Below are 25152 nucleotides of genomic sequence, written 5' to 3'. Positions count from 1 at the left end.
GCGTCTTTTGTGGACACAGAAACAAACGATCATGTAAACAATCGTTTACACAATCGCAGCAAAACCTGCGCAGGTCAATGAGGATAGGAACAATTCTTAAAGATTCAATCAGACATGTCGGTCGTTCAAAAACAAATGATCGCTTCAGGTGGCATGTGTCGCTAAACATCATTCAATGAATTTGCTTTAAACGTTGTTGTGTGATATTGCAAAAAATCATTTGTCGCGAAAAATCTTTCGTGAAAAAAATTGTTTGGTGGGTATGGGTCTTTAGACTGCCACCTTATCCAGCTTGATGTACAATTCCAAGTCTGGGAGTACTACTACCGATTGTAGACAGCTGTAAAGACCCCTCTACACCATGCAATTCCGCATACGATCAATCGAATTTGATTGGATCGAATTCGATTAGATCGATTCAATCCGACATGTCCGATCGGGATTCGATCTCTAGTGTGGTTATTTTGCATAGTTATCAATGCAAAATTGTCTACACTACCAATCGAATCCTGATCGGATGTGTCGGATTTAATCGATCCAATTGAACTTGATTGATTGCATGCAGAATTGCATGGTGTAGAGGGGGCTTAAGAAATAGAGCCAATTGATCTAAAAGACTTATTTGCTTAATTCCTCAATGACTTAAAATGGTCAATGAGATGCTAATACTTCTGATTTGAAAGATTTAGTGCATATTTTAGGCAGCTTGATGTTGGGCTATTTAAACCATCAGGAAGTGAATCTGATTGGCACTGTATGATCCACATGCATACACTCAGGCTGCTTTCACAGTAAGACGTTACAGACGTTACAGGCGCACATTAGTGCAGCCTGTAACGCACCCCCACCGCACAGCAATGTAAAGTCAATGGGCTGTTCACAGTGCCCACGTTGCGTTACATTGTAACGCAGCACGTCAAGTTAAAGTGCTGCGTGCTGTACATTATACTCGGCTAAGCCGCGTTAGACTGTTTGCACATGCTCAGTAGTGTTGGAGCAGGAAGTCTCCCCTCCTCCTCCGCGGCCAGCCATATGGCTAATTAATATTCACTGCACGCTGTGACGTGCAGTGTTTACTTCCTGGAGCGGCCGCTCTGTGCGGCGATTGGCTGGCGGGACCACGTGATGCCGCATGCGTCCAAGAGTACGCATCACGGCATCACGGACGCCAGAGTGAGCTGCACAACGTGGCTCAGTCTGACGTCCACATCCAACACCACCAGGTGTTGCGTTAGGAGCACGTTATGCAACCATAATGTCCCCTAAAACGCCACGACCTGGGGGGAAAGTAGCCTAAAAGTGGCCATAGATCTGACAATTATGGGCAGATTCAACAAAGAGACAAATTTCTTTCTAATCGAATCTGATTAGAGATAAATTTGTTTCTTTTCGAAGCTGCCCATATACTGCAGGCCGATTCCCATCCGATTTCAGCATGAGATCTTCAAGGAATCGGCTGTTCTCGCAACGTCAGCTCTGCTGCTGTCCCAATGTATAAATGTGTTGTTCCCCCCACCCCCGTGTGTGCATTGATACATGCGCCTCCGTGCGGTGACCGTCCACCTCGCTGCGTTCTAACAACATTCTGACATCAGACACTATGCGCCGCTAGCATGTATGAGTGTATGCGGAACCCGGCGAGATGGATGTAAACCCTGTGGAGGCTGACACAGGACAGATAATGTATAAATGCACACACACAGGGGGGCACATTTATAAATTTCAGCAGCGAAGGTTTCTTCGTTGTGTTGCCTGTTCCAAAAACGGCCCCCGTACTGCTACACACCCGACCAACCAACTTCAGCCCGACAGTTTGCAGCATGCGCGATCGCCAATGCGACCAATTTCCATCCCCAAAATTGGTCGCTTTGTCGGTCGAGTATGCAGGTGGCGTACCGATTTTCATCCTAATTGATTATAATAATCAAAGTGGATGGTCAATCGACCACCAAGTCGCCTGATGTTTGGCCACCTTAAATGTACCAGAATTATTAGTATCTCATTGCCCATCTCTGCTAATGACCAGGGCTGACTTTTAGTCCAGTATAAGTCTTCTGAAAGTTTTTTTCTTTAAAATAATGCCCCTCTCAATTCAAGTTAGTTTAATTTCTTACCAAAAATGTGTTTATCCTTAGTAAAAATATAGATATGTGTATTCACATCTATACAGTGGCTTGCAAAAGTATTCGGCCCCCTTGAAGTTTTCCACATTTTGTCACATTACTGCCACAAACATGAATCAATTTTATTAGAATTCCACGTGAAAGACCAATACAAAGTGGTGTACACGTGAGAAGTGGAGCTAAAATCATACATGATTCCAAACATTTTTTACAAATCAATAACTGAAAAGTGGGGTGTGCGTAATTATTCAGCCCCCTTTTGTCTGAGTGTAGTCAGTTGCCCATAGACATTGCCTGATGAGTGCTAATGACTAAATAGAGTGCACCTGTGTGTAATCTAATGTCAGTACAAATACAGCTGCTCTATGACGGCCTCAGAGGTTGTCTAAGAGAATATTGGGAGCAACAACACCATGAAGTCCAGAGAACACACCAGACAGGTCAGGGATAAAGTTATTGAGAAATTTAAAGCAGGCTTAGGCTACAAAAAGATTTCCAAAGCCTTAAACATCCCACGGAGCACTGTGCAAGCGATCATTCAGAAATGGAAGGAGTATGGCACAACTGTAAACCTACCAAGACTATGCCGTCCACCTAAACTCACAGGCAGAACAAGGAGAGCGCTGATCAGAAATGCAGTCAAGAGGCCCATGGTGACACTGGATGAGCTGCAGAGATCTACAGCTCAGGTGGGGGAATCTGTCCATAGGACAACTATTAGTCATGCACTGAACAAAGTTGGCCTTTATGGAAGAGTGGCAAGAAGAAAGGCATTGTTAACAGAAAAGCATAAGAAGTCCCGTTTGCAGTTTGCCACAAGCCTTGTGGGGGACACAGTAAACATGTGGAAGAAGGTGCTCTGGTCAGATGAGACCAAAATGGAACTTTTTGGTCAAAATGCAAAATGCTATGTGTGGCAGAAAACTAACACTGCACATCATTCAGAACACACCATCCCCACTGTCAAATATGGTGGTGGCAGCATCATGCTCTGGGGGTGCTTCTCTTCAGCAGGGACATGGAAGCTGGTCAGAGTTGATGGGAAGATGTATGGAGCCAAATACAGGGCATTCTTGGAAGAAAACCTCTTGGAGTCTGCAAAAGACTTGAGACTGGGGCGGAGGGTCACCTTCCAGGAGGACAATGACCCTAAACATAAAGCCAGGGCAACAATGGAATGGTTTAAAACAAAACATATCCATGTGTTAGAATTGCCCAGTCAAAGTCCAGATCTAAATCCAATCGAGAATCGGTGGCAAGATCTGAAAACTGCTGTTCACAAACGCTGTCCATCTAATCTGACTGAGCTGGAGCGATTTTGCAAAGAAGAATGGGCAAGGATTTCAGTCTCTAGATGTGCAAAGCTGGTAGAGACATACCCTAAAAGACTGGCAGCTGTAATTGCAGCAAACGGTGGTTCTACAAAGTATTGACTCAAGGGGCTGAATAATTATGCACACCCCACTTTGCAGTTATTGATTTGTAAAAAATGTTTGGAATCATGTATGATTTTCGTTCCACTTCTACCACTTTGTATTGGTCTTTCACGTGGAATTCCAGTAAAATGTATTCATGTTTGTGGCAGTAATGTGACAAAATGTGGAAAACTTCAAGGGGGCCGAATACTTTTGCAAGCCACTGTATATATAAAATTGTATGTATGTATGTATGTGTGTGTGTACACTCACCTGAAGGATTATTAGGAACACCTGTTCAATTTCTCATTAATGCAAATATCTAATCAACCAATCACATGGCAGTCACTTCAATGCATTTAGGGGTATGGTCCTGGTCAAGACAATCTCCTGAACGCCAAACTGAATGTCAGAATGGGAAAGAAAGATGAATTAAGCAATTTTGAGCGTGGCATGGTTGTTAGTGCCAGATGGGCCGGTCTGAGTATTTCACAATCTGGTCAGTTACTGGGATTTTCACACACAACCAATTCTAGGGTTTACAAAGAATGGTGTGAAAAGGGAAAAACATCCAGTATGCGGCAGTCCTGTGGGTGAAAATGCCTTGTTGATGCTAGAGGACAGAGGAGAATAGGCCGACTGATTCAAGCTGATAGAAGAGCAACATTGACTGAAATAACCACTCATTACAACCGAGGTCTGCAGCAAAGCATTTGTGAAGCCACAAAATGCACAACCTTGAGGCGGATGGGCTACAACAGCAGAAGACCCCACCGGGTACCACTCTTCTCTACTACAAATAGGAAAAAGAGGCTAAAATTTGCACAAGCTCACCAAAATTGGACAGTTGAAGACTGGAAAAATGTTGCCTGGTCTGATGAGTCTTAATAAAGTCAAAATTTGACGTAAACAGAATGAGAACATGGATCCATCATGCCTTGTTACCACTGTGCAGGCTGGTGGTGTAATGGTGTGGGGGATGTTTTCTTGGCACACTTTAGGCTACTTAGTGCCAATTGGGCATCGTTGAAATGCCACGGGCTACCTGAGCATTGTTTCTGGCCATGTCCATCCCTTCATGACCACCATGTACCCATCCTCTTATGGCTACTTCCAGCAGGATAATGCACCATGTCACAAAGCTTGAATCATTTCAAATTGGTTTCTTGAACATGACAATGAGTTCACTGTACTAAAATGGCCCCACAGTCACCAGATCTCAACCCAATAGAGCATCTTTGAGATGTGATGGAACGGGAGCTTCGTGGATTGGATTTGCATCCCACAAATCTTTATCAACTGAAAGATGATATCCTATCAATATGGGCCAACATTTCTAAAGAATGCTTTCAGCACCTTGTTGAATGATCAATGACATGTAGAATTAAGGCAGTTCTGAAGGCAAAAGGGGGTGAAACACTATATAAGTATGGTGTTCCTAATAATCCTTTAGGTGAGTGTATGTATGTGTGTATGTGTGTATGTGTGTATGTGTGTATGTATGTATGTATGTATGTATGTATGTATGTATGTATGTATGTATGTATGTATGTATGTGCCACGATCACTCGAAAACGCCTTGATTGATTTGAACGAAACTTGGTATACAGATCCCTTATTACCTGGGATGATATGATCTGGGGGTCTCGCATCCCCTTTCCACACCTAGGCGGAGCTACACACAGCAAATCAGATTTCACCCATTCATGTCAATGGAAAAAATGTAAAAGGCTGCCCTTCTCACAGTAATCAAGCCAGAGTCCCCACACTTGGCACAGTTGGTCACTTGGTGACTAAGGTTACAAATCCAGGAAAAGTGGGTGGAGCATTAAACCGCCAATCAAATTTCAGCAATTCATTTTAAATGGGGAAATGTAAACTGCAGCCATTCTTGCACTGTTAATCAGAGGGTTTCCAAACCTGGCACACTTGGTCACTGGGTGAATGAGATTAAGATTCAGGAAAGTGGGTGGAGCCTATAATAGCCAATCAAAATTCATCTATTGATTTTCAAGGGGAATATTTAAATTGCTGCCATTCTTACACTGTTAATAGCAGATGCCTCAAACCTGGTACAGTTGGTCACAGGGTGACTGGGGTTTAAATTCATAAAGGAGGTGGAGCCACAAACAGTCAATCAGATTTGTTTAATTTCAATGGGTATATACAAATTATTTATACCAAGAACCCCAAAGCTCATAAACTTGGTAATTGAGTGACTGTATGTCAAGGTTAGAAAAAGTTGGTGGTGCCAACAACTACATTTTTTTACATGGGAAAATATAAACTGAAACCATTCTTACACTGTTAATGGCAAAGTTATCAAACATGAGCACTTGAGAAAGGGCCTTTGCCCGAAACGTTGTGCTTACCTGTATGCTGTATGACCGCTATGCACAAATAAATATTTTGCTGGAAATCACTCCTTGAAGGGTTGAGTCCTATGTGGATTGTTGCTACAGATTGGACTTTATTGTGAGGTGTGATGGGCCTCTGACTGCACTGGACTCCCCGTGTGATATGGAGCACTCTCTGTGGCCGGCAGGTACGCTTTACATTGCAAAGGTTCTCAAACATGACACAGTTGGCCCCTGGGTGACTGGGATTAATATTCAGAAATATGGATGGAGCCTACAACAGGCAATCAAAATTCACCTATTGATTTTCAAGGGAATATTTACATTGCTACCATTCTTACCCTGTTAATGGCAGAGGACTCAAACTTGATACAGTCAGTCATTGGGTGACTGGGGTGCAAATTCACTAAAGGGGGTGGAGCCAGAAACAGCCAATCAGATTTGTTAGATTGGGTTAAGCCATGCTGTTATTGGCAGGGTTCTCAAACTTGACACAGTTGGTCACTGGATGACTGGGATTAATATTCAGGAAAGTGGGTGGAGCCTACAACAGCCAATCAAAATTCACCTATTGATTTTCAAGGGGAATATTTACATTGTTGCTATTCTTACACTCTTAAGGGCTCGTTTCCACTATAGCGAATCCGCATGCGTTGTCCGCATGCGGATTCGCACAGCCAATACAAGTGGATTGGCCTTTTTCCACTTGTGCGTTGTGCGGAGCGTTTTTGTGTGCGGGGAAAATCTGCACGGCAGAGCCGTCAGAATTTGCTCCCCGCACACCGCTATGCGAATCGCATGCCATGTATTTAATAGGGGAATCGCATGCGTATTTGGCATGCGTTTTTACCCCGCGATTCCGCGTGCGATTCCGCATAGGAATACATGTTAATTTAAACAGGCAGTGACATGGTTAAATTCGCATATACCCTTACCTATGCGGAATCTCATGCGTAATCGTGGCCAAAAAAAGGCATGCGGAATCGAACCCGCATGCGATTTCGTTCCAGACGATTCCGCAACGCAATAGTGGAAACGGGCCCTAATAGCAGAGGCCTCAAATCTGGTACAATCAGTCACAAGGAGACTGGGGTTTAAATTCTGAAAAGGAGGGGGGGGGGGGCACAAACAGTCAATCAGATTTGTTTAATTTAAATGGGAAAATGCAACTTATTGATGCCAAGGAGCCCAAAGCTCATAAACTTGGTCATTGAGTGACTGTATGTCAAGGTTAGAAACAGTGGGCGTAGCCAAAAACAATTAACTTTTTACATACAAAAATATAAACTGCAGCCATTCTTACATTGTTAATGGCAGGGTTCTGGGTGACTGGGATGAAAATTAAGAAAAGTGGGTGGAGCTTACAGCAGCCAATCAAAATTCATCTATTGATTTTCAAGGGAAATATTGAAACTGCTGCCATTCTTACACTGTTAATGGCAGAGGCCTCAAACCTGCTACAGTCGGTCATTAAGAGACTGGGGTTCAAATTCACTAAAAGGGCAGAGCCACAAACCACCAATCAGATTTCTTTGCTGGATAAATTGCTTCCATTCACACAATTTTGATGCCAGGCACTCAAAAGCTCCCAATCTTGGTCATTTAGTGACTATTTGTCAAGGTTACAGAAGTGAGTGGAGTCAAAAACAGATTTCCCGGAGGAAATGAAAACTGCAGCCCTTCTTCACTGTTAATGGCAGGGTCCTCAAACTTTCCACAGTTGGTTACTGGGTGACTGGGATTAATATTCCGAAAAGTGGGTGGAGCCCAAAAAAGCCGATCAATATTCATCTGTTGATTTTCAAGGAGAATATTAAAATTGCTGCCATTCTTGCCCTGTTAATGGCACAAGCCTCAAACCTGGTACAGTTGGTCATGGTGTCACCGGGGTTCAAATTCAGAAAAGGGGTTGGAGCCACAAACAGCCAATCAGATTTGTTTCATTTCACTGGGAAAATACAAATTATTGATGCCAAGGACCCCAAAACTCACAAACTTGGCCATTGAGTGATTGTGTGTTAGGGTTAGAAAAAGTGGGCGGAGCCAACACCAGCCAAATACATATCCAGGCAACGCCGGCTCATCAGCTAGTGATTCATAAAATAGAATAAACAAGTGAAACACAACATTTTGTAAATAGCTTCTCAGCTATTTTTTTTTAACTTGCATGTATAAATCAAAATCACTGTTATTCAGCAATTTGTAGTGTTTTAAAAATATCAAATAATGATTATAATCTACCAAATAAAGATTAAAGCACACCTAAACGCATATTGCCGGGCTTTCCTGCTGACCCTCTTCCTATGATCCTGTTAGCTATAGACCTGTCCCTGAACAGCATGTAGATCAGCATGTAAGTGTTTCTGACTGAAGTCTGACTGGATTAGCCACATGCTTGTTCCAGGTGTGTAATTCAGATACTACTTATGCCAAAGAGAACAGCAGAATCTGTGCATGAAAAATGGGCACAAGGAAATTTGGGTGCTCACCTGGGCTAGTAGACTATCTGTAAACTTTACCAATATTATACATTTTAAAAGTGTAAATTATTGAATAAAATATCGGAAAATAATACCGATATTTTACTAAAACTTAACCCAACACTACTCTCACATAGAACCCTTTCTTACCGATGCCTAACCTTAAACTCTCCCACGTCTAAATCTTATCAGAGTGAACGTGCTTTATCAGAGTTAATGTGCCTTATCAGTGTTAGCGTGCCTTACCAGAGTAGCATAACGAGCGCTACGAACTTGATTGGCCCAATAGGCTGCCTGTCACTTGACAGGAAACTTGACAGGCAGCCTATTGGGCCAATCAAAGTTCGGGGATAATGTCATTTAAAGTGATTGGACCCGCAGAGGCTCAGGGCATGACGAGTGGAGCCCTCGTCATTGTCAATTAGCAGGCATAAGTTTGTAGTGCTCGCTATGCTACTCTGATAAGTCATGGTAACTGTGATAAGGCACATTAACTCTGATAAGGCATGTTAACTCTGATAAGGCATGCAAAGCGTGCAGTAATATTTTATACTGATCCTTTGGCAGGCTTGGACAGGCTCACCGGGAGCTCAAGAATTTTCCTGGTGGGCCTCTTGCCCCCGGGGGCCCTGGGGGCCCCAGTGCTGAAAAGGAGGAGAGCACAAAGCAGGAAGGGGGGAAAGTGGCACAGAGCAGTGGGGAGAGGGGAAGCCTCCTCCCCTCCCACACCTAGGGCCCCACCTTCTGTGCTCCCCCCTCCAGAATTGCAGTTAGCCAGCCAGCAGCAGCAGCGGGGAATGGCTTACCAAGAGAGAGCGATAGCACTGCGTGCCGCTGGTCTGGTCTTCTGCACTGGCACTATCCAATCATGCAATCACTGTACTTCCTATGAGAGTGTGATTGGATAGTGCAGTGCAGGAGACCAGACCAGCAGCGGCACGCAGAGTTCTCGTGGGTCCTCCATGCCCACGAAGTTTAACAGCACTGGGGTACTTAATATTTTTATTTTGCGGCATTTGACTATTTGATGAATTATCATGAGGCATGTAACTAAAGCTAAAGCTTTCCTGGTGGGCCCCTAGTGTCCCAGTCCGACCCTGCCCTTTGGTGACACTTTGTGACTCTGCTCTGGATATATGAATATGCAGCTCTGGATATATGAATATGCAGCTCTGGATATATGAATGAGCTAAGTGCAAATTGTATTAAGTAAAAGTTTTTTTTTTGGACTGTGTAAAATGTTACTGTACCTTATATCACCTATTCCTTTAAATGCCCTTTATGTGGAACTGTGTGACCCTTCTATCTGAAACCAGCCTTTGGAGATTAGTGGGTACTCTAGCTTGCCAACTTTTCACGTTGTAAGTTTTAACACACATTTAGATATGCTTTAATGTCAAAGTGTAAAAGTGTTCTAGAACAAATTTATACTCACCTGTGGTTGAAGCAAGTTGCCGGAGATTTTCTCCAAACAGATCGTTGATAATTGCTTCTGAGTTCATGCAATCATTTTGAGAAACATAAAATAGAAACTTTGAATACGTTATTTAAAAAATAAATTATTTGACATTGACTATGGCCACAACTGTTAATACTACTAGGTTGAGTGGGATATTGCTGCAAAGGAAGTTTGGAAACTCTCACTTTACCTCTCATTGGGAAGTTTTCTTAACCCTCCTGGCGGTAAGCCCGAGCTGAGCTCGGGCTATGGCGCGCAGGAGGATTTTTCAGGCCCTGCTGGGGTGTGCAGTGCCCGATCGCCGCCGCTCCAAGCCGATTCGCTGCTACCCACCGCGCAATGCCGCCCCACCCCCAGACCCCATGCGCTGCCTGGCCAATCAGTGCCAGGTAGCACTGAGGGGTGGATCGGGACTCCCTTTGATCTCACGACGTCGATGACGTCGGTGACATCATCCTGCCCTAATGGAAATCCCATTTAGAATGGGATTTCCTGATGGGCCTGATCGCCGGAGGCGTTCGGAGGGGGTAGGAAGATGCCGCAGCTCAGCGGCTGTCATGTAGCTAGCGCTAGGCTAGCTACATAATTTAAAAAAAAAATAAAAAATAGTGCTGTGCTCCCCCCTGGCGGTTTTAATTGACCGCCAGGAGGGTTAAAATACTCTGGCATTGGTACCTCACTCCACTGAAACTAATTACTTTCCCACCTGCAGTCCTCTCTGCTGGAGAAACTGCAGCGATTCTGGGACACTCCCACATATCTTTCGGCTCTGTCCTAGAATCAAACCTCCATGAAGAAGGATTGAGTGTATCATAAACACCCTGCCCTCTAGAATGGGTCCACTTCCCACTAAACTTGCAATCCTACACCTCAACTGTGGTGCTTTACCTAAAAAAGACAAATAGATCATCTCCTTCATCATTATTGCTATGCGATTGGCAATAGCCTTCTTTTGGAATTGCACTGATACACCCTCCGCTCACTCTATACTTAAAGAGAAACTCCAACCTAGAATTTAACTTTATCCCAATCAGTAGCTGATACCCCCTTTTACATGAGAAATATAATGCTTTTCACAAACAGACCATCAGGGGGCGCTGTATGACTGATTTTGTGCTGAAACGCCTCCCACAAGAAGCTCTGAGTACCGCGGTACTTTTGGCAGTTTGTTACAATGTAACAAGGCTCACAGACAGGAAATGGCTGTTTACAGCTGTCTCTAACAGCCAAAACAGCTAGGAGCAGCTACATAACCTGCCCACAGTAAAAATGTCACCATGTAATAAATGTCAGAATGTAAATCGGGGAGAGGAAAGATTTTACAATGAGCAAACACTGACTTAATCATTTATACATAATTATGGTAAAAAATGAAGCACTTTTTTTACTACATTATTTTCACTGGAGTTCCGCTTTAACAAAGTTGACTTTCACTTACATGCCAAAAAGTGCCTGACTGCCAGAAATGACAAGGCCCTTCCTTTTCTTCAATAGACTCACAACCTAAATCTACCCCCAGACAAGTTTGCTTAATTGAATATAATAGCAATGTTGACAGCGCCGTATACAGGATGTAAACAGAGATCACTTCCTGTATACAGCGGCGCTGTTACTCTGCAACTCTAGCTGCCTTCACCGCAGATCTGAGGTGTGAAATAGGCTGCTGCACAATGTTGCAGGAGGATCCGACTCTTGAGAGGAGGGGGGATGGGGGAACGGACTGTATACACTGGCTATATAAGTGGGATCTTGCTATATACAAGGGAGATCTGGCTATATACACACTGGATATATACAAGGGGGATCTGGCTCTATACAAGGGGGCCACACCCATACAAAGTTCTACAGAAGCAGCTACCCAGGTATGCTGTACCTTGGGGTATGCTGGTGCCAGGCCTCGACCGGATTGCTCACACGGCCCTGGATTCAACCAAAAGTAAAAAAGAAGCAGCACACCACTGGCTGCAACGATGCTTGTATTTCAGAACAGAAGCACTACATGTTACGGACACACAGGTCCAGATGAAGCTTAAAATCTTGCAAAACTGCAAGTGACAATATCACTCTCCCCGACCCCTAATAGATCAAAAATAATATTTATGACTATATTTTTTTTTACCTGATAGATCGTTTGATCCAGACGCCTCCACTTTCTTTTTATGCCGGCTACCTGGATAAGTTTGAGAGATAAATTTGGCATTTTACTACAGGGAAGAAGCCTCTCAAGCAAAATAAATAAAGTGGTATTGCTGATAACAGGGCGCTTTTTTACGTTTTCCCTGATAAGAATGTCAGGTAAAAACAATGAAAGGGACCATGATCAGGACCCTAAAATGGGCTAATGAACTTACGTGGGGCTTCCTCCAGCGCCTTGTTGTCAGTGATGTCCCTGGCATCCTCCGGGTTCCCTTTGTTCTGCCCCCAGTGGCTACGTTAGAGCTGCGACTTCAGCCAGAGTAATGCACAACTGCGCATGCGTGGCCCCTCTGCACACCCGTCTCTTTTGCGCGCCTGTCATGTAAGTATTCTGTGCACACACAGTTCTTGAAAGAATGAACCGCGTATGTGCAGAACACTTACAGCAATGGGTGCATGAGTGAGACAAGCACGTGGAGAGGCTGCACATGTGCAGTTGCACACAACGTTAGCCAAAGTCGCCGCTTTAACGGAGCTGCCGGGGGCAGTACGGAGAGAGCCCGGAGGATGTCAGGGACATCACCCACTACTGGGGGCTGGAGGAAGCCCCAGATAAGTTCAGTTGCCCAATTTAGGGTCCTGCACTGGGTCACTCAAAGAAACATCCCTGCATGTTTTAAGCATCTTCCACACTAGCGCGGTGTGTCGCTCTCTGTCGCTGCTCTCCGGTAGCAGTGTCCATTAATCTCAATGAGACTGGCCACACTACCCGCAGTGCGATGTGAAACAGCAGAAGTGTTTCTGATGAAGCAGAGGCGATGCAGACTCTGCAGTGTGTTGCAGAGCAGTTCCGCACAGGAGGCATTTGCACTGGACTATATGGCACTGCAGCAATCTCTTTCGTTTGTTGTAGTTGGGGTGTGGCATGCATGCGTTGATCAGCAAAAAAACAGCGACGTACTTCCTGTTCAGAAGGGAGCATGTCACTATTCAGGGGCGGAGCTATGCATATTACTCTGTCAATGCACTCTGCCCCAGGATTTTGTGCTAGGGAAAATGGTGCGGTGTTATTGTCCTGCCCGTATCTCTCCTACCGCAGGACAATTTCCTACCGCACCGTATGTGAAACCAGTAAATATACAGCTAATTATTCCTCCAGGAGTCCAGGGAAAGGATATACCTGGGTTGCCTGAACTGAAAGCTAAAGCAACATAAAGTACAGGGTGCAGATTACAAAGGTAATGCAAATTGACCTTAGAGTCAGATTTGATCATTTATAGTTAGCTAAAAGCAAAAATAGAAAGGATCTTTGGAAACATGATCTCTCCCACACACCACACTTCAGCACCTCAAGCAGTGGACAGGGTCATGGGGGGGTTCACTCACTTGTGGTTCACACCACATGTCATGTGACTCCGATGCTTCAAGGAGGAAGCACAGTTGCTAAAGTGTAACTGTCGGGGATACAATCAAAAATCAATTCTTTATTTTTATCTGGTAAACAAGTAATAAGGACGCAATCCAAAAGTTAAAAATCCCTCTTAGTTTTCTTCTCTATAAAACAAAATTCCCCAGTTTCAGTGGCTCTTATTTGGTACATTGCAGTACAAAGGAAATTGCAGTGCATGCTGGGTTGTCTTTTTTTGCTTCTTTACTTTTCCCTCAGACTTAACTAATGCAGCCCGATTGACTGAAGCCTCTTTCCCTCCTGTTTTCCCCTTCCACACCTCTGTCCCTCTCTGATTGGCCAATATTTTTCATGCTGAGACAATGCACTTTCTATTGCAGACCTGGGTGGGAGTGCCTGAAGACTGGGAGGAGGGCGGGCTATGCATACACAATCAGGCAGAGGAGAGTAAGGGAGGGAATGACATCAGGATTGGCTTCAAAATAGACACAGTTAAGATGGATAATCCTAAGAAGGATTTTCTCTTTTTTTTACTGTAGAAAAATCACTAAAATCAAAACGTGGACAGTGCAATGCATATATTATGTATGTAGCGCAAGTATTTATCTACTTATATATGTGTTTTTTTCTGAGATAGTATGGCTGACAGGTTCTCTTTAAAGAGGACCCCTGGATGTCTCTATGAACCCCTACAAGGCCTACACCCTCCTACTGGGCACCTGAGGTAGGGATGAACCCCTTGTCCATGGATTGGACAAGGGATCTGGGGGAGAGGGGGAGGCTTCACTAGTGTTGGGCGAACAGTGTTCGCCACTGTTCGGGTTCTGCAGAACATCACCCTGTTCGTGTGATGTTCGAGTTCGGCCGAACACCTGATGGTGTTCGGCCTGTTAAGTTCGGGTTCGCCCCGAACTACTAATTGGCCGCCGAACAGGGCCGAACAGGGCCCCTGTTCGGCCGAACAGGGCGCTGTTCGGCCGAATACTGCCCCCCTATGGGGTCGCAGGCATAAGGGGGGACCATGCCCCGATCGCGGGGGGGGGGGGTCGGAAATTCCCCCCACCCCCTCCGCTAGCGCTCCCCCCTCTGCCCACTTCCCCATACAAAAGTTTCAGGAAGTACCGGTCCGGTGGTAGTGGGTGGCTGGCAGTGGGCGGCACTGTGAAGTGAGTGACTGAGGAGGAGGAGTCCGGAGAGTGACGCGTTGAGGGAGGCCGGGCAGCGGGCGGTTCAGCAGTAGTACCGTACTACTGCTGAACCGCCCGCTGCCCGGCCTTACTCAACGTGTCACTCTCCGGACTCCTCCTCCTCAGTCACTCACTTCACAGTGCCGCCCACTGCCAGCCACCCACTACCACCGGACCGGTACTTCCTGAAACTTTTGTATGGGGAAGCGGGCAGAGGGGGGAGCGCTAGCGGAGGGGGTGGGGGGAATTTCCGACCCCCCCCCCGCAATCGGGGCGTGCTCCCCCCTTATGCCTGCGACCCAATAGGGCCCCCAAAGGCGGGATGTTCGGGGAGTTCGGGGTTCGGCCCGAACATGCCGAACATTGCGGCCATGTTCGGCGAACTTTCCCGAACCCGAACATCCAGGTGTTCGCCCAACACTAGGCTTCACCACCCCTCTCTTCCAGAGCCCCCCCATACCATGGACCATGCTCCGCATTCTGGCTATACCAGCCTGCATGGGTGACAAGGAGTTAAAAAGGTCTGGGAGGGCAGACCCCACACTGTCTATTCTCTTAAAATGTATAAACCGTGTATACAACGCTTGGAACTAAAATATGTTAAAGTGCATGTAGCAAAATATAATTCTACCCAGTTTCTTTGAAAATTTCAAAATACATTTTTCAAAAATTATAGGTTTTTAATGTTTTTTTACTTGGTCCCATTTGTTCCCGAAGACACCTTGTAAATTTAGTGAAGATTCCATTTATAGGGGCTTTGCAATTAACCACAGAAGTCTGCAAACTTTACTATAATGTAAACTAGCCGACCCGCGGCGTAGCATACGCCGCATAAGGGGGTAGAGGGCAGGAAGGGGGTATTGGGCACAGCGGCGGGGAGGGGGGTCGGACCCCCCCTCAACTGGGTCCCCCATGTGTGCTCCCCCTCCAGCTTAAGCTCAGCAGGAACCCCCCTTCCTCACCTGGGTCCCCCATGTGCGCTCCCCCTCCTGCTTAAGCACAGTAGCAGCCGCCACTATTAGTAAGAGGCAGAGGGTGGGGATGCCTCACCTCTTCCGTATTCCAGCGTGCGTACCACTGTTGTCACTTCCTGCAATGCCACCCACTGTATTTGCCTTTTTAAAACAGAAGGAAATCTATATATATAATAGACTAAGTGCCTCAACCTTCAAACAAGAAGAAGAAGTAGCGCCCTGCCCCCAGGACCGGTCCAAGCAAGAAGAAGGGGCTGGTCCAAGCAAGAAGAAGAAGTAGTGTCATATCAAACCAAGGGCAAAGAGGGATAATTTGCATATTCAGTAGCAGTGCATTGTGGGTAACCACAAATGTTCACTTATAGCTGAATTATTGCAGATTTGCTTCTGTTTTAAGAAGGAAAATTACACCAAGCTTTGCTTTTTTTTAGTAGGAGGGCTTTTTGGTCTCTTTTATCCTCCTATATACATTCTTAGTAGTTTGGGTCACCCTGAGCTGCTTGGTTATTCTGTTGTACTGGTCCAAGCCCTATCTCATACAGCTGTATCAATCCCTGCTATGTACTGATGAGGACTAAAAGTCTGAAATAGACTGTCACATGTGGGTTTGATATGATTGTGTAAAATGTATAGCTATAGGGCCTGATTCACAAAATGGTGCAAATTGTTTAGCATGGGTGTGCTAAACAGTTAGCACGTGAAGTGCCGTTTGTGGACTTTTGCGTGCGCGTAAAAGACCGCGATCACGCAAATCGCGGCACTTGGCATGCTAAACAGTTTGCAACGCTTTGTGAATCAGGCCCATAGGCTTGCTTGACTTACCAAGGGTGAAAAGGAATAATTTGCATATTTAGTAGCGGTGCATTGTGGGTAACCACTAATGTTCACTTATAGCTGAATTATTGCAGATTTGCTTCTGTTTTAAGAAGGAAAATTACACCAAGCTTTGCTTTTTTTTTTTAGTAGGAGGGCTTTTTGGTCTCTTTTATCCTCCTATATACATTCTTAGTAGTTTGGGTCACCCTGAGCTGCTTGGTTACTCTGTTGTACTGGTCCAAGCCCTATCTCATATAGCCATATCAATCCCTGCTATGTACTGATGTGGACTAAAAGTCTGAAATAGGCTGTCACATGTGGGTTTGAAATGATTGTGTAAAATGTAAAGCTATAGGGCCTGATTCACAAAATGGTGCTAACTGTTTAGCACAGGTGTGCTAAACAGTTAGTACGTAACGTGCCACAATTTGTGCAATCGCGGACTTTTGCGCGTGCAATTTGCTGCAACTCAAGGACTTTTGCACGTGCAAGGCAAATTGCGTGCGCAAAAGACTGTGATCGTGCAAATCGCGGCACTTTGCGCGTGCAAAAGTCCGCGAACGGCACTTCACGTGCTAACTGTTTGTGCTGCTTTGTGAATCAGGCCCATAGGCTTGCTTGACTTACCAAGGGTGAAAAGGAATAATTTGCATATTTAGTAGCAGTGCATTGTGGGTAACCACAAATGTTCACTTATAACTGAATTATTGCAGATCTTCTTCTGTTTTAAGAAGCCAAATTACACCAAGCTTTGATTTTTTTAGTAGAAGGTCTTTTTGGTCCATTTTATCTCCCTATACATTCCGAGTGGTTTGGGTCGCCATGAGCTGTTTGGTTACTCTGTTGTACTGGTCCAAGCCCTATCTCATATAGCTATATCAATCCTTGCCATGTACAGCTGAGGACCAAAAGTCTGAAACAGGCTGTCACATGTGGGTTTGATTTGACTGTGTAAAATTTAAAGCTATAGGCTTGCTATACACCAGTGGTTCTGGATGCTTGCTTGGGTTACTAAGGGTGAAAAGGAATACTTGGCATATTTAGTAGCAGTACATTGTGGGTAACCACAAATGTTCACTTATAGCTGAATTATTACAGATTTCCTTCTGTTTTAAAAAGGCAAATACAGTGGGTGGCATTGCAGGAAGTGACAACAGTGGTACGCACGCTGGAATACGGAAGAGGTGAGGCATCCCCGCCCTCTGCCTCTTACTAATAGTGGCGGCTGCTACTGTGCTTAAGCAGGAGGGGGAGCGCACATGGGGGACCCAGGTGAGGAAGGGGGGTTCCTGCTGAGCTTAAGCTGGAGGGGGAGCACACATGGGGGACCCAGTTGAGGGGGGGTCCGACCCCCCTCCCCGCCGTTGTGCCCAATACCCCCTTCCTGCCCTCTATCCCCTTATGTGGCGTATGCTACGCCGCGGGTCGGCTAGTCTGTAATAATTCAGCTATAAGTGAACATTTGTGGTTACCCACAATGTACTGCTACTAAATATGCCAAGTATTTCTTTTCACCCTTAGTAACCCAAGCAAGCATCCAGAACCACTGGTGTATAGCAAGCCTATAGCTTTAAATTTTACACAGTCAAATCAAGCCCACATGTGACAGCCTGTTTCAGACTTTTGGTCCTCAGCTGTACATGGCAAGGATTGATATGGCTATATGAGATAGGGCTTGGACCAGTACAACAGAGTAACCAAACAGCTCAGGGCGACCCAAACCACTCGGAATGTATAGGGAGATAAAAGGGACCAAAAAGACCTTCTACTAAAAAAATCAAAGCTTGGTGTAATTTGGCTTCTTAAAACAGAAGAAGATCTGCAATAATTCAGTTATAAGTGAACATTTGTGGTTTCCCACAATGCACTGCTACTAAATATGCAAATTATTCCTTTTCACCCTTGGTAAGTCAAGCAAGCCTATGGGCCTGATTCACAAAGCAGCACAAACTGTTTAGCACGGGTGTGCTAAACAGTTAGCACGTGAAGTGCCGTTCGCGGACTTTTGCACGCGCAAAGTGCCGCGATTTGCGCGATCACAGTCTTTTGCGCACGCAATTTGCCTTGCGCGTGCAAAAGTCCTTGAATCGCAGCAAATTGCACGCGCAAAAGTCCGCGATTGCACAAATTGTGGCACTTTACGTACTAACTGTTTAGCACACCTGTGCTAAACAGTTAGCACCATTTTGTGAATCAGGCCCTATAGCTTTAAATTTTACACAATCATTTCAAACCCACATGTGACAGCCTATTTCAGACTTTTAGTCCACATTAGTACATAGCAGGGATTGATATGGCTATATGAGATAGGGCTTGGACCAGTACAACAGAGTAACCAAGCAGCTCAGGGTGACCCAAACTACTAAGAATGTATATAGGAGGATAAAAGAGACCAAAAAGCAATCTTACTAAAAAAAAAAGCAAAGCTTGGTGTAATTTTCCTTCTTAAAACAGAAGCAAATCTGCAATAATTCAGCTATAAGTGAACATTTGTGGTTACCCACAATGCACCGCTACTAAATATGCAAATTATTCCTTTTCACCCTTGGTAAGTCAAGCAAGCCTATGGGCCTGATTCACAAAGCGTTGCAAACTGTTTAGCATGTGAAGTGCCGTTCGCAGACTTTTGCGCATGCAAAGTGCCGTGATTTGCATGATCGCGGTCTTTTACGCGCACGCAAAAGTCCACAAACGGCACTTCACGTGCTAACTGTTTAGCACACCCATGCTAAACAATTTGCACCATTTTGTGAAACAGGCCCTATAGCTATAAATTTTACACAATCATATCAAACCCACATGTGACAGTCTATTTCAGACTTTTAGTCCTCATCAGTACATAGCAGGGATTGATACAGCTGTATGAGATAGGGCTTGGACCAGTACAACAGAATAACCAAGCAGCTCAGGGTGACCCAAACTACTAAGAGTGTATATAGGAGGATAAAAGAGACCAAAAAGCCCTCCTACTAAAAAAAAGCAAAGCTTGGTGTAATTTTCCTTCTTAAAACAGAAGCAAATCTGCAATAATTCAGCTATAAGTGAACATTTGTGGTTACCCACAATGCACTGCTACTGAATATGCAAATTATCCCTCTTTGCCCTTGGTTTGATATGACACTACTTCTTCTTCTTGCTTGGACCAGCCCCTTCTTCTTGCTTGGACCGGCCCTGGGGGCAGGGCACTACTTCTTCTTCTTGTTTGAAGGTTGAGGCACTTACTCTATTATATATATAGATGGCGGAATACTGACGGAAAATGCAATTACCAGAGGGAATTTGGAATTTCGTCGGATTTGGTATGTGGTGATTCTTACCATCCCTATTGCAGATTACATTCTTTGACCTGTATATGTGATATTTGAGATATATACATTACTTACCAGCCCTGATCTCTTTTTTGAAATCCATCCTAGCATTAAGTTCTTTCATTTCTGTGAGAATCTTTTCCACTGTTGCTGATGCATGTCTTGTGGTGTGACGTTTCACAATAATACTGGCGATATGGTCCACAGATTTGCCTCGAAGGTCTTCCATCCAAATGTTACCATGCTTAAGAGGAGGCTTCATCTGACAAAGTATCACCGTAAATAACTCCAACTGGTTGTGTTCGAGTCCATTCAGGTGCTTGGCTATGACTTGGCTTACACTTTGGGCTGACATTTCGAGTTTGCTGGGATGTCCAGGAATCACTTATTCAAGTCTACAATATGGGTCACATATAGAAAATTAATGTCCCATTTTTAATATGACAGATAAAATCTAAGGGATTACAAAAGGAAATAAAATATTAAAAATCATAACTAGTATTATACAAAATAAAAAACCTGAGGCAAAGTTAGTTAAGGTACGCATAGAGCTATGTCCTTGCTAGATCCACATATCTCTCCTTGTTCCCCTCAGTCCTAGTGATCAAAAATTTGACTTTCAGCTAAAGTCAAGTTTTAAGACAGGAAGAGGCAAGCTGGCTGCAATGTTCTTTTCTATCAACCTCCCATTCCCTTCTCTTCCTCACCCCTTAAAAGATAAGGTGACATGTGACATGAGATAGACATGTGTATGTACAGTGCCTAGCACACAAATAACTATGCTGTGTAGCCTGTGTTCCTTTTCTCTTTCTCTGCCTGAAAAAGTTAAACATCAGGTATGTAATGGTAGGTACACACCAAACAATTTTCTGGCAAATTTACCTGCCAAATTTTCAGATTTACCTGCCAGATCAATTATTTCCAACATGTCCCATCTGAATTTCGATTGATTTTTTTGATTATTTTTTTAATCATTTTTTGATCGATTTTTGTTCAGGTCTATGAAAATCGATCAAAAAAACTATAAAAAAATCTATCATAATTCAGATCGGACACGTTGGAAATAATCGATCTGGCAGGTAAATCTGCCAGAAAATTGTATGGTGTGTACCTAGCATAAGTGGCAGTTCCTGTCAGGACTGGGTCAGACTACAGTGACCCTCACTGATAAGAAATGATAACTATAAAACACTTTCCTAGCAGAAAATGGCTTTTGAGAGCAGGAAAGAGATAAAAAGAGTCAATAGTTCGTAGAGTCATAGGCATACTTCAATGAATATGTCATTGAGCCAAAACAATAAAACAGTAAAAACTTGAAAAGTAGATTTAAATATAAAATAAAACTGTGGAGTATCCTAAAACGTTATTTTGAAGAGAAGAAGGATACATACAATTGTTGTTTTTTTTTATTTATTTTATCCTCGGGTGTCCTTTAAGGGACATCCGAGTCCAAAAAAGTATATTAAATAGAGTACATACTTTTGTTAGTAATGGCATCCTTTGGCAGGTTGTGTTGTCCCCCCCACCGCCTTCTTTCATCCGTTACAAATCCTGTTAGTAGGCCCTGACTAGTACTACTCAGATCCTTTGAACTGGAGGTAAAGACCCTCGCACATGAGCAGGCCCTCCCCATAGTTGCTGTGAGTGAGTGCAAGGCATGAGAGCTGCTGAGAGCGTGTATAGTGCCTTCATCAAACTTCATCAAAGCAAGTGAAGCTGGATACAGAGTCCTGGGCAGTGGTGCTAATCATGAGCTCATGATCACGAGCTCGTGATCATGAGCCGTTTTTGCGATCACGAGGTCGCAATCGGCTTTAGTGATCGGCTCTCGATCACGAATGCCAATCACAAATGCACTGGTGATTGCACTCGTTAATAGCAAAGCCCCCTTACATGCCAGAAACACCATTTTTTTTCAAAAAGACCTTATAGTGTTTGAGAAAATCGATTTTAAAGTTTCAAAGGAAAAAAGTATACATTTAAATGCGGTAAATGACCATTAATGTATTTAACGCATTTAAATGTACAGTATACTTTTTTCCTTTGAATCTTTAAAATCGATTTTCTCAAAAATTATTAGGTCTTTTTGAAATATTTTTTATCCTTTTGTTCTCACTGTTCTTCTTAACATATCTGGCAAATGGTGTTTCTAGCATGTAAGAAGGCTTTGCTATAAACCGTTAAAGTAGGCGGGTTTTTAATCCCGAATCAGGACTCGTGATTCGTGATTACGTGCAGTTATTTAACTCAAAACCGCACTTGAGTTGGATATCTGTTTCTATTAGTAATCATGATCACAAGTCAATTCGTAAGTGGGCGGAGTCGAATTTGTGATCACTCGAATACATGATTGGGGGTATCTAAGCATTCCTGGTCCTGGGAAAGCTAAAGCAGGAATCTAATTTCAGCGATGGAATTTTAGATAAAGGACAACCAATTCCCCTTCATCCTCACCAGACTTAGACACGGTTCACATCAGCGCTAAAAAGCGGTTCGTTCATGGATCGGAATGGAACGGATCAGAACTGATGGGAATGGATCCAAAGTTAGCCTATGGATCCATTCAGATGCGTCCATTCTAAAGGATCTGTCCTGCATGACCCACTGAATGGACCGCAGGTTTCCTCCTGCAGCAATTTTATCTGGACCGCGGCGCTGAGCCAAGCAGAACAGAAATGGAAGCTGAAGTGCTGCATTGGGGGCAATGAGAAAACGGAATGTTTCTTCCCACTAGTAAAGATACGGACTTTGAGGGTGGGTGCCTGAGGGGATGTGGGGAAACAGAACAAAAGGGGGTGAAAACGGATCATATTGACTGGTGATCAGACACGTTTTCGCAATGCAAATGTGAATCAGGCCTTATGGTGGCCACATACATTACAATTTTTTACTATTTTATCAATTTGACAATCTTTCAATCTTTTTTTTTTTTTTCGAATGAAAAATTAGACTCTTGCAACCAATGTACCACACACGTATGCTTGATTTTGACACAATTGTGACAAAAATGATAGAATAAAAGGCATAAATTAGATTTTAATTTATAAATGTGTATAGGGTACTCTGTGCCATCACTGATTATTATCGCATGTATATATAAGGCCCCAACATACAGTATTATGCAGTGCTGGACAATAGATACATACAGTGGTACATAGGATGGCAGATGTAACGCAACAGGGTTATACAAAATAAAATAAAGTTATACAATGCAAAGAGGGTACATGATATGCAATTTGGGGCTGGTTAGGTAAGTCCAGTAATTTTATTTTATTTAAGTATTTATATAGCGCCAACTATTATGCATTAAGTATATTGTCTAGTCATTAATTGCCCCTCAGAGGGGCTCACAATCTAGTCCCTACCATAGTCCTATGTCTATGTATGTATTGTGTAGTGCATGTATCATAGTCTAGGGCCAATTTAGAGGGAAGCCAATTAACTTATCTGTATGTTTTTCGGGTGTGGGAGGAAACCGGAGTGCCTGGAGGAAACCCACACAGACACGGGTAGAACTAACAAACTCCTTGCAGATATTGGCAGGAATTCGAACCGGGGACCCAGTGCTGCAAGGCGAGAGCGTTAACCGCCACACCACCATGCTGCCCCGTGGTAATACAAGTATGAGGCATTTTTAAGAAAGTAGTACAATGATGGGAGCAAATTATCATGTAAATAAGCTAGGGAAGGGAGAATCCTGACAAAGCCTTACAATCTAAGGAGGGGGGAGGGGCTCCAGTTTGTAGGGAGTCAAGTAGGGAATAGGTGACTAAAACTGGATTGACTGGGGGGAAAAATTATCTTTTTTTTTTTTTTTTTTTTTTTTTTTTTTTACACAATTGATCGTAATGGAATTGGGGTAAAATCAAACAGAAAAATTGTAACATGCGTGACCACCATTAGTCTCACAAAAAAATATGAAGAGGTAAAATGACTCTCCCTATGATCCCCTAAGTCATGGAAGGTAGAGAAGGGAGATGTATCTACAATGGCAAGAGAGAGATTTGCTCTATCATTTATGACCAAGTTGAATTTCCACTTGCAAGTTTGTTTCTTATATCATCACTCACATATATAATACTAACACAAGGATGGTATAGTCTAATGTCCTACCATATTATTATTATTATGCCTTTATATAGCACTGACATCTTCTGCAGCACTTTACAGAGTACATGGTCATGTCACTGACTGTCCTCAGAGGAGCTCACAATCTAATCACTACCATAGTGATAGTCTAATGTCCCACCATATTATTATTATGCCTTTATATAGCACTGACATCTCCTGCAGCACATTACAGAGTACATAGTCATGTCACTGACTGTCCTCAGAGGAGCTCACAATCTAATCCCTACCATAGTCCTAGTCTAATGTCCTACCATATTATTATTATATACAGTATTTATACAGCACTGACATCTCCTGCAGCACTTTACAGAGAACATAGTCATGTTACTGACTGTCCTCAGAGGAACTCACAGTCTAATCCTGCCATAGTCATAGTCTAATATTCTACCATATTATTATTGTGTATTTATATTGCACTGACATCTTCTACAGCACTTTACACAGTACACAGTTATCTCAGTGACTGTCCTCAGTGAAGCGCACGGTTTAATCCATGTCATATGTATAGTAACTATGACATCATTTTATATTAAACTAGCCGATGACCCGAATTGCCCGGGTATGTATTTGGCTGGTGTTGGCTCTGCCCACTTTTTCTATCTCCAACACATAAACACTCAGGCCCATATGCAATTCATTTTTTCACCTGAGTTTTCTCCAAGGTGATATTTTAAAACTTGCCAATGAAATGCATTTTAAACCACCAGCAAGCAAAAAAATACTCAAAATAATTTTGATAGTACTTTTTACCTACTTTTTATATGTTTTCCATTACAAAGTGCTAAAAAACTTTTTTAAATCAAAAATAAAAATGTTTCTCCAAGGAGAAAACTTAGGTGAAACAGTAAATCGCATATGGCCTTCAATGACCAAGTTTGTGAGCTTTGGGGTCCTTGGCATCAATAATTTGTATTTTCCCTTTGAAATTAAACAAATCTGATTGGCTGTTTGTGGCTCCACCTCCTTTTCTGAATTTGAATCCCAGTCATCCAATGACAGACTTTACCAGAATTGGGGCCTCTACCATTAACAGTGTAAGAATGGCAGCAATTTAAATATTCCCCTTGAAAATCCATAGGTGAAATTTGATTGGCTGTTCTAAGCTCCACCCACTTTCATGGATATTAATCCCAGTCACCCAGTGACCAACTGTGTCAAGTTTGACAACCCTGCTATTAACAGTGTAAGAATGGCTGCAGTTTATATTTTCCCATGTAAAAAGTTGTTTCTGGCTCCGCCCACTGTTTCTAAACTTGACATACAGTCACTCAATGACCAAGTTTATGAGCTTTGGGGTCCTTGGCAATAATAATTTGCATTTTTCCACTGAAATGAAACAAATCTGATTGGATGTTTGT

At 43.5% G+C, this 25152-nt stretch overlaps 1 protein-coding gene across 13 annotated transcripts in view; it reads right to left on the bottom strand.

Moving 5' to 3' along the window:
* LOC137525476 (peptidyl-prolyl cis-trans isomerase G-like) overlaps nucleotides 1-25152 on the bottom strand; it is a 309707-nt gene that overhangs the window by 129966 nt on the left and 154589 nt on the right. For 12 of the 13 annotated variants that reach the window (XM_068246576.1, XM_068246575.1, XM_068246574.1 and 9 more), the window contains exons 3-5: nucleotides 19739-20058; nucleotides 11954-12004; nucleotides 9811-9867 (exon numbers count right to left, since the gene is read on the bottom strand). In XM_068246576.1, coding sequence (XP_068102677.1) covers nucleotides 9811-9867; nucleotides 11954-12004; nucleotides 19739-20018 — 388 coding nt within the window. In that variant the 5' untranslated portion in view covers nucleotides 20019-20058. The remainder of the gene's footprint in view (nucleotides 1-9810; nucleotides 9868-11953; nucleotides 12005-19738; nucleotides 20059-25152) is intronic. The other variant, XM_068246578.1, reaches the window with a different exon arrangement.

The sequence above is a fragment of the Hyperolius riggenbachi genome, chromosome 7, assembly GCF_040937935.1.
Source record: "Hyperolius riggenbachi isolate aHypRig1 chromosome 7, aHypRig1.pri, whole genome shotgun sequence".
Taxonomy (NCBI): Eukaryota; Metazoa; Chordata; class Amphibia; order Anura; family Hyperoliidae; genus Hyperolius; species Hyperolius riggenbachi.
The sequence above is the reverse complement of the archived record's forward strand: the minus strand, read 5'-3'. Positions and strand labels throughout refer to the sequence as shown.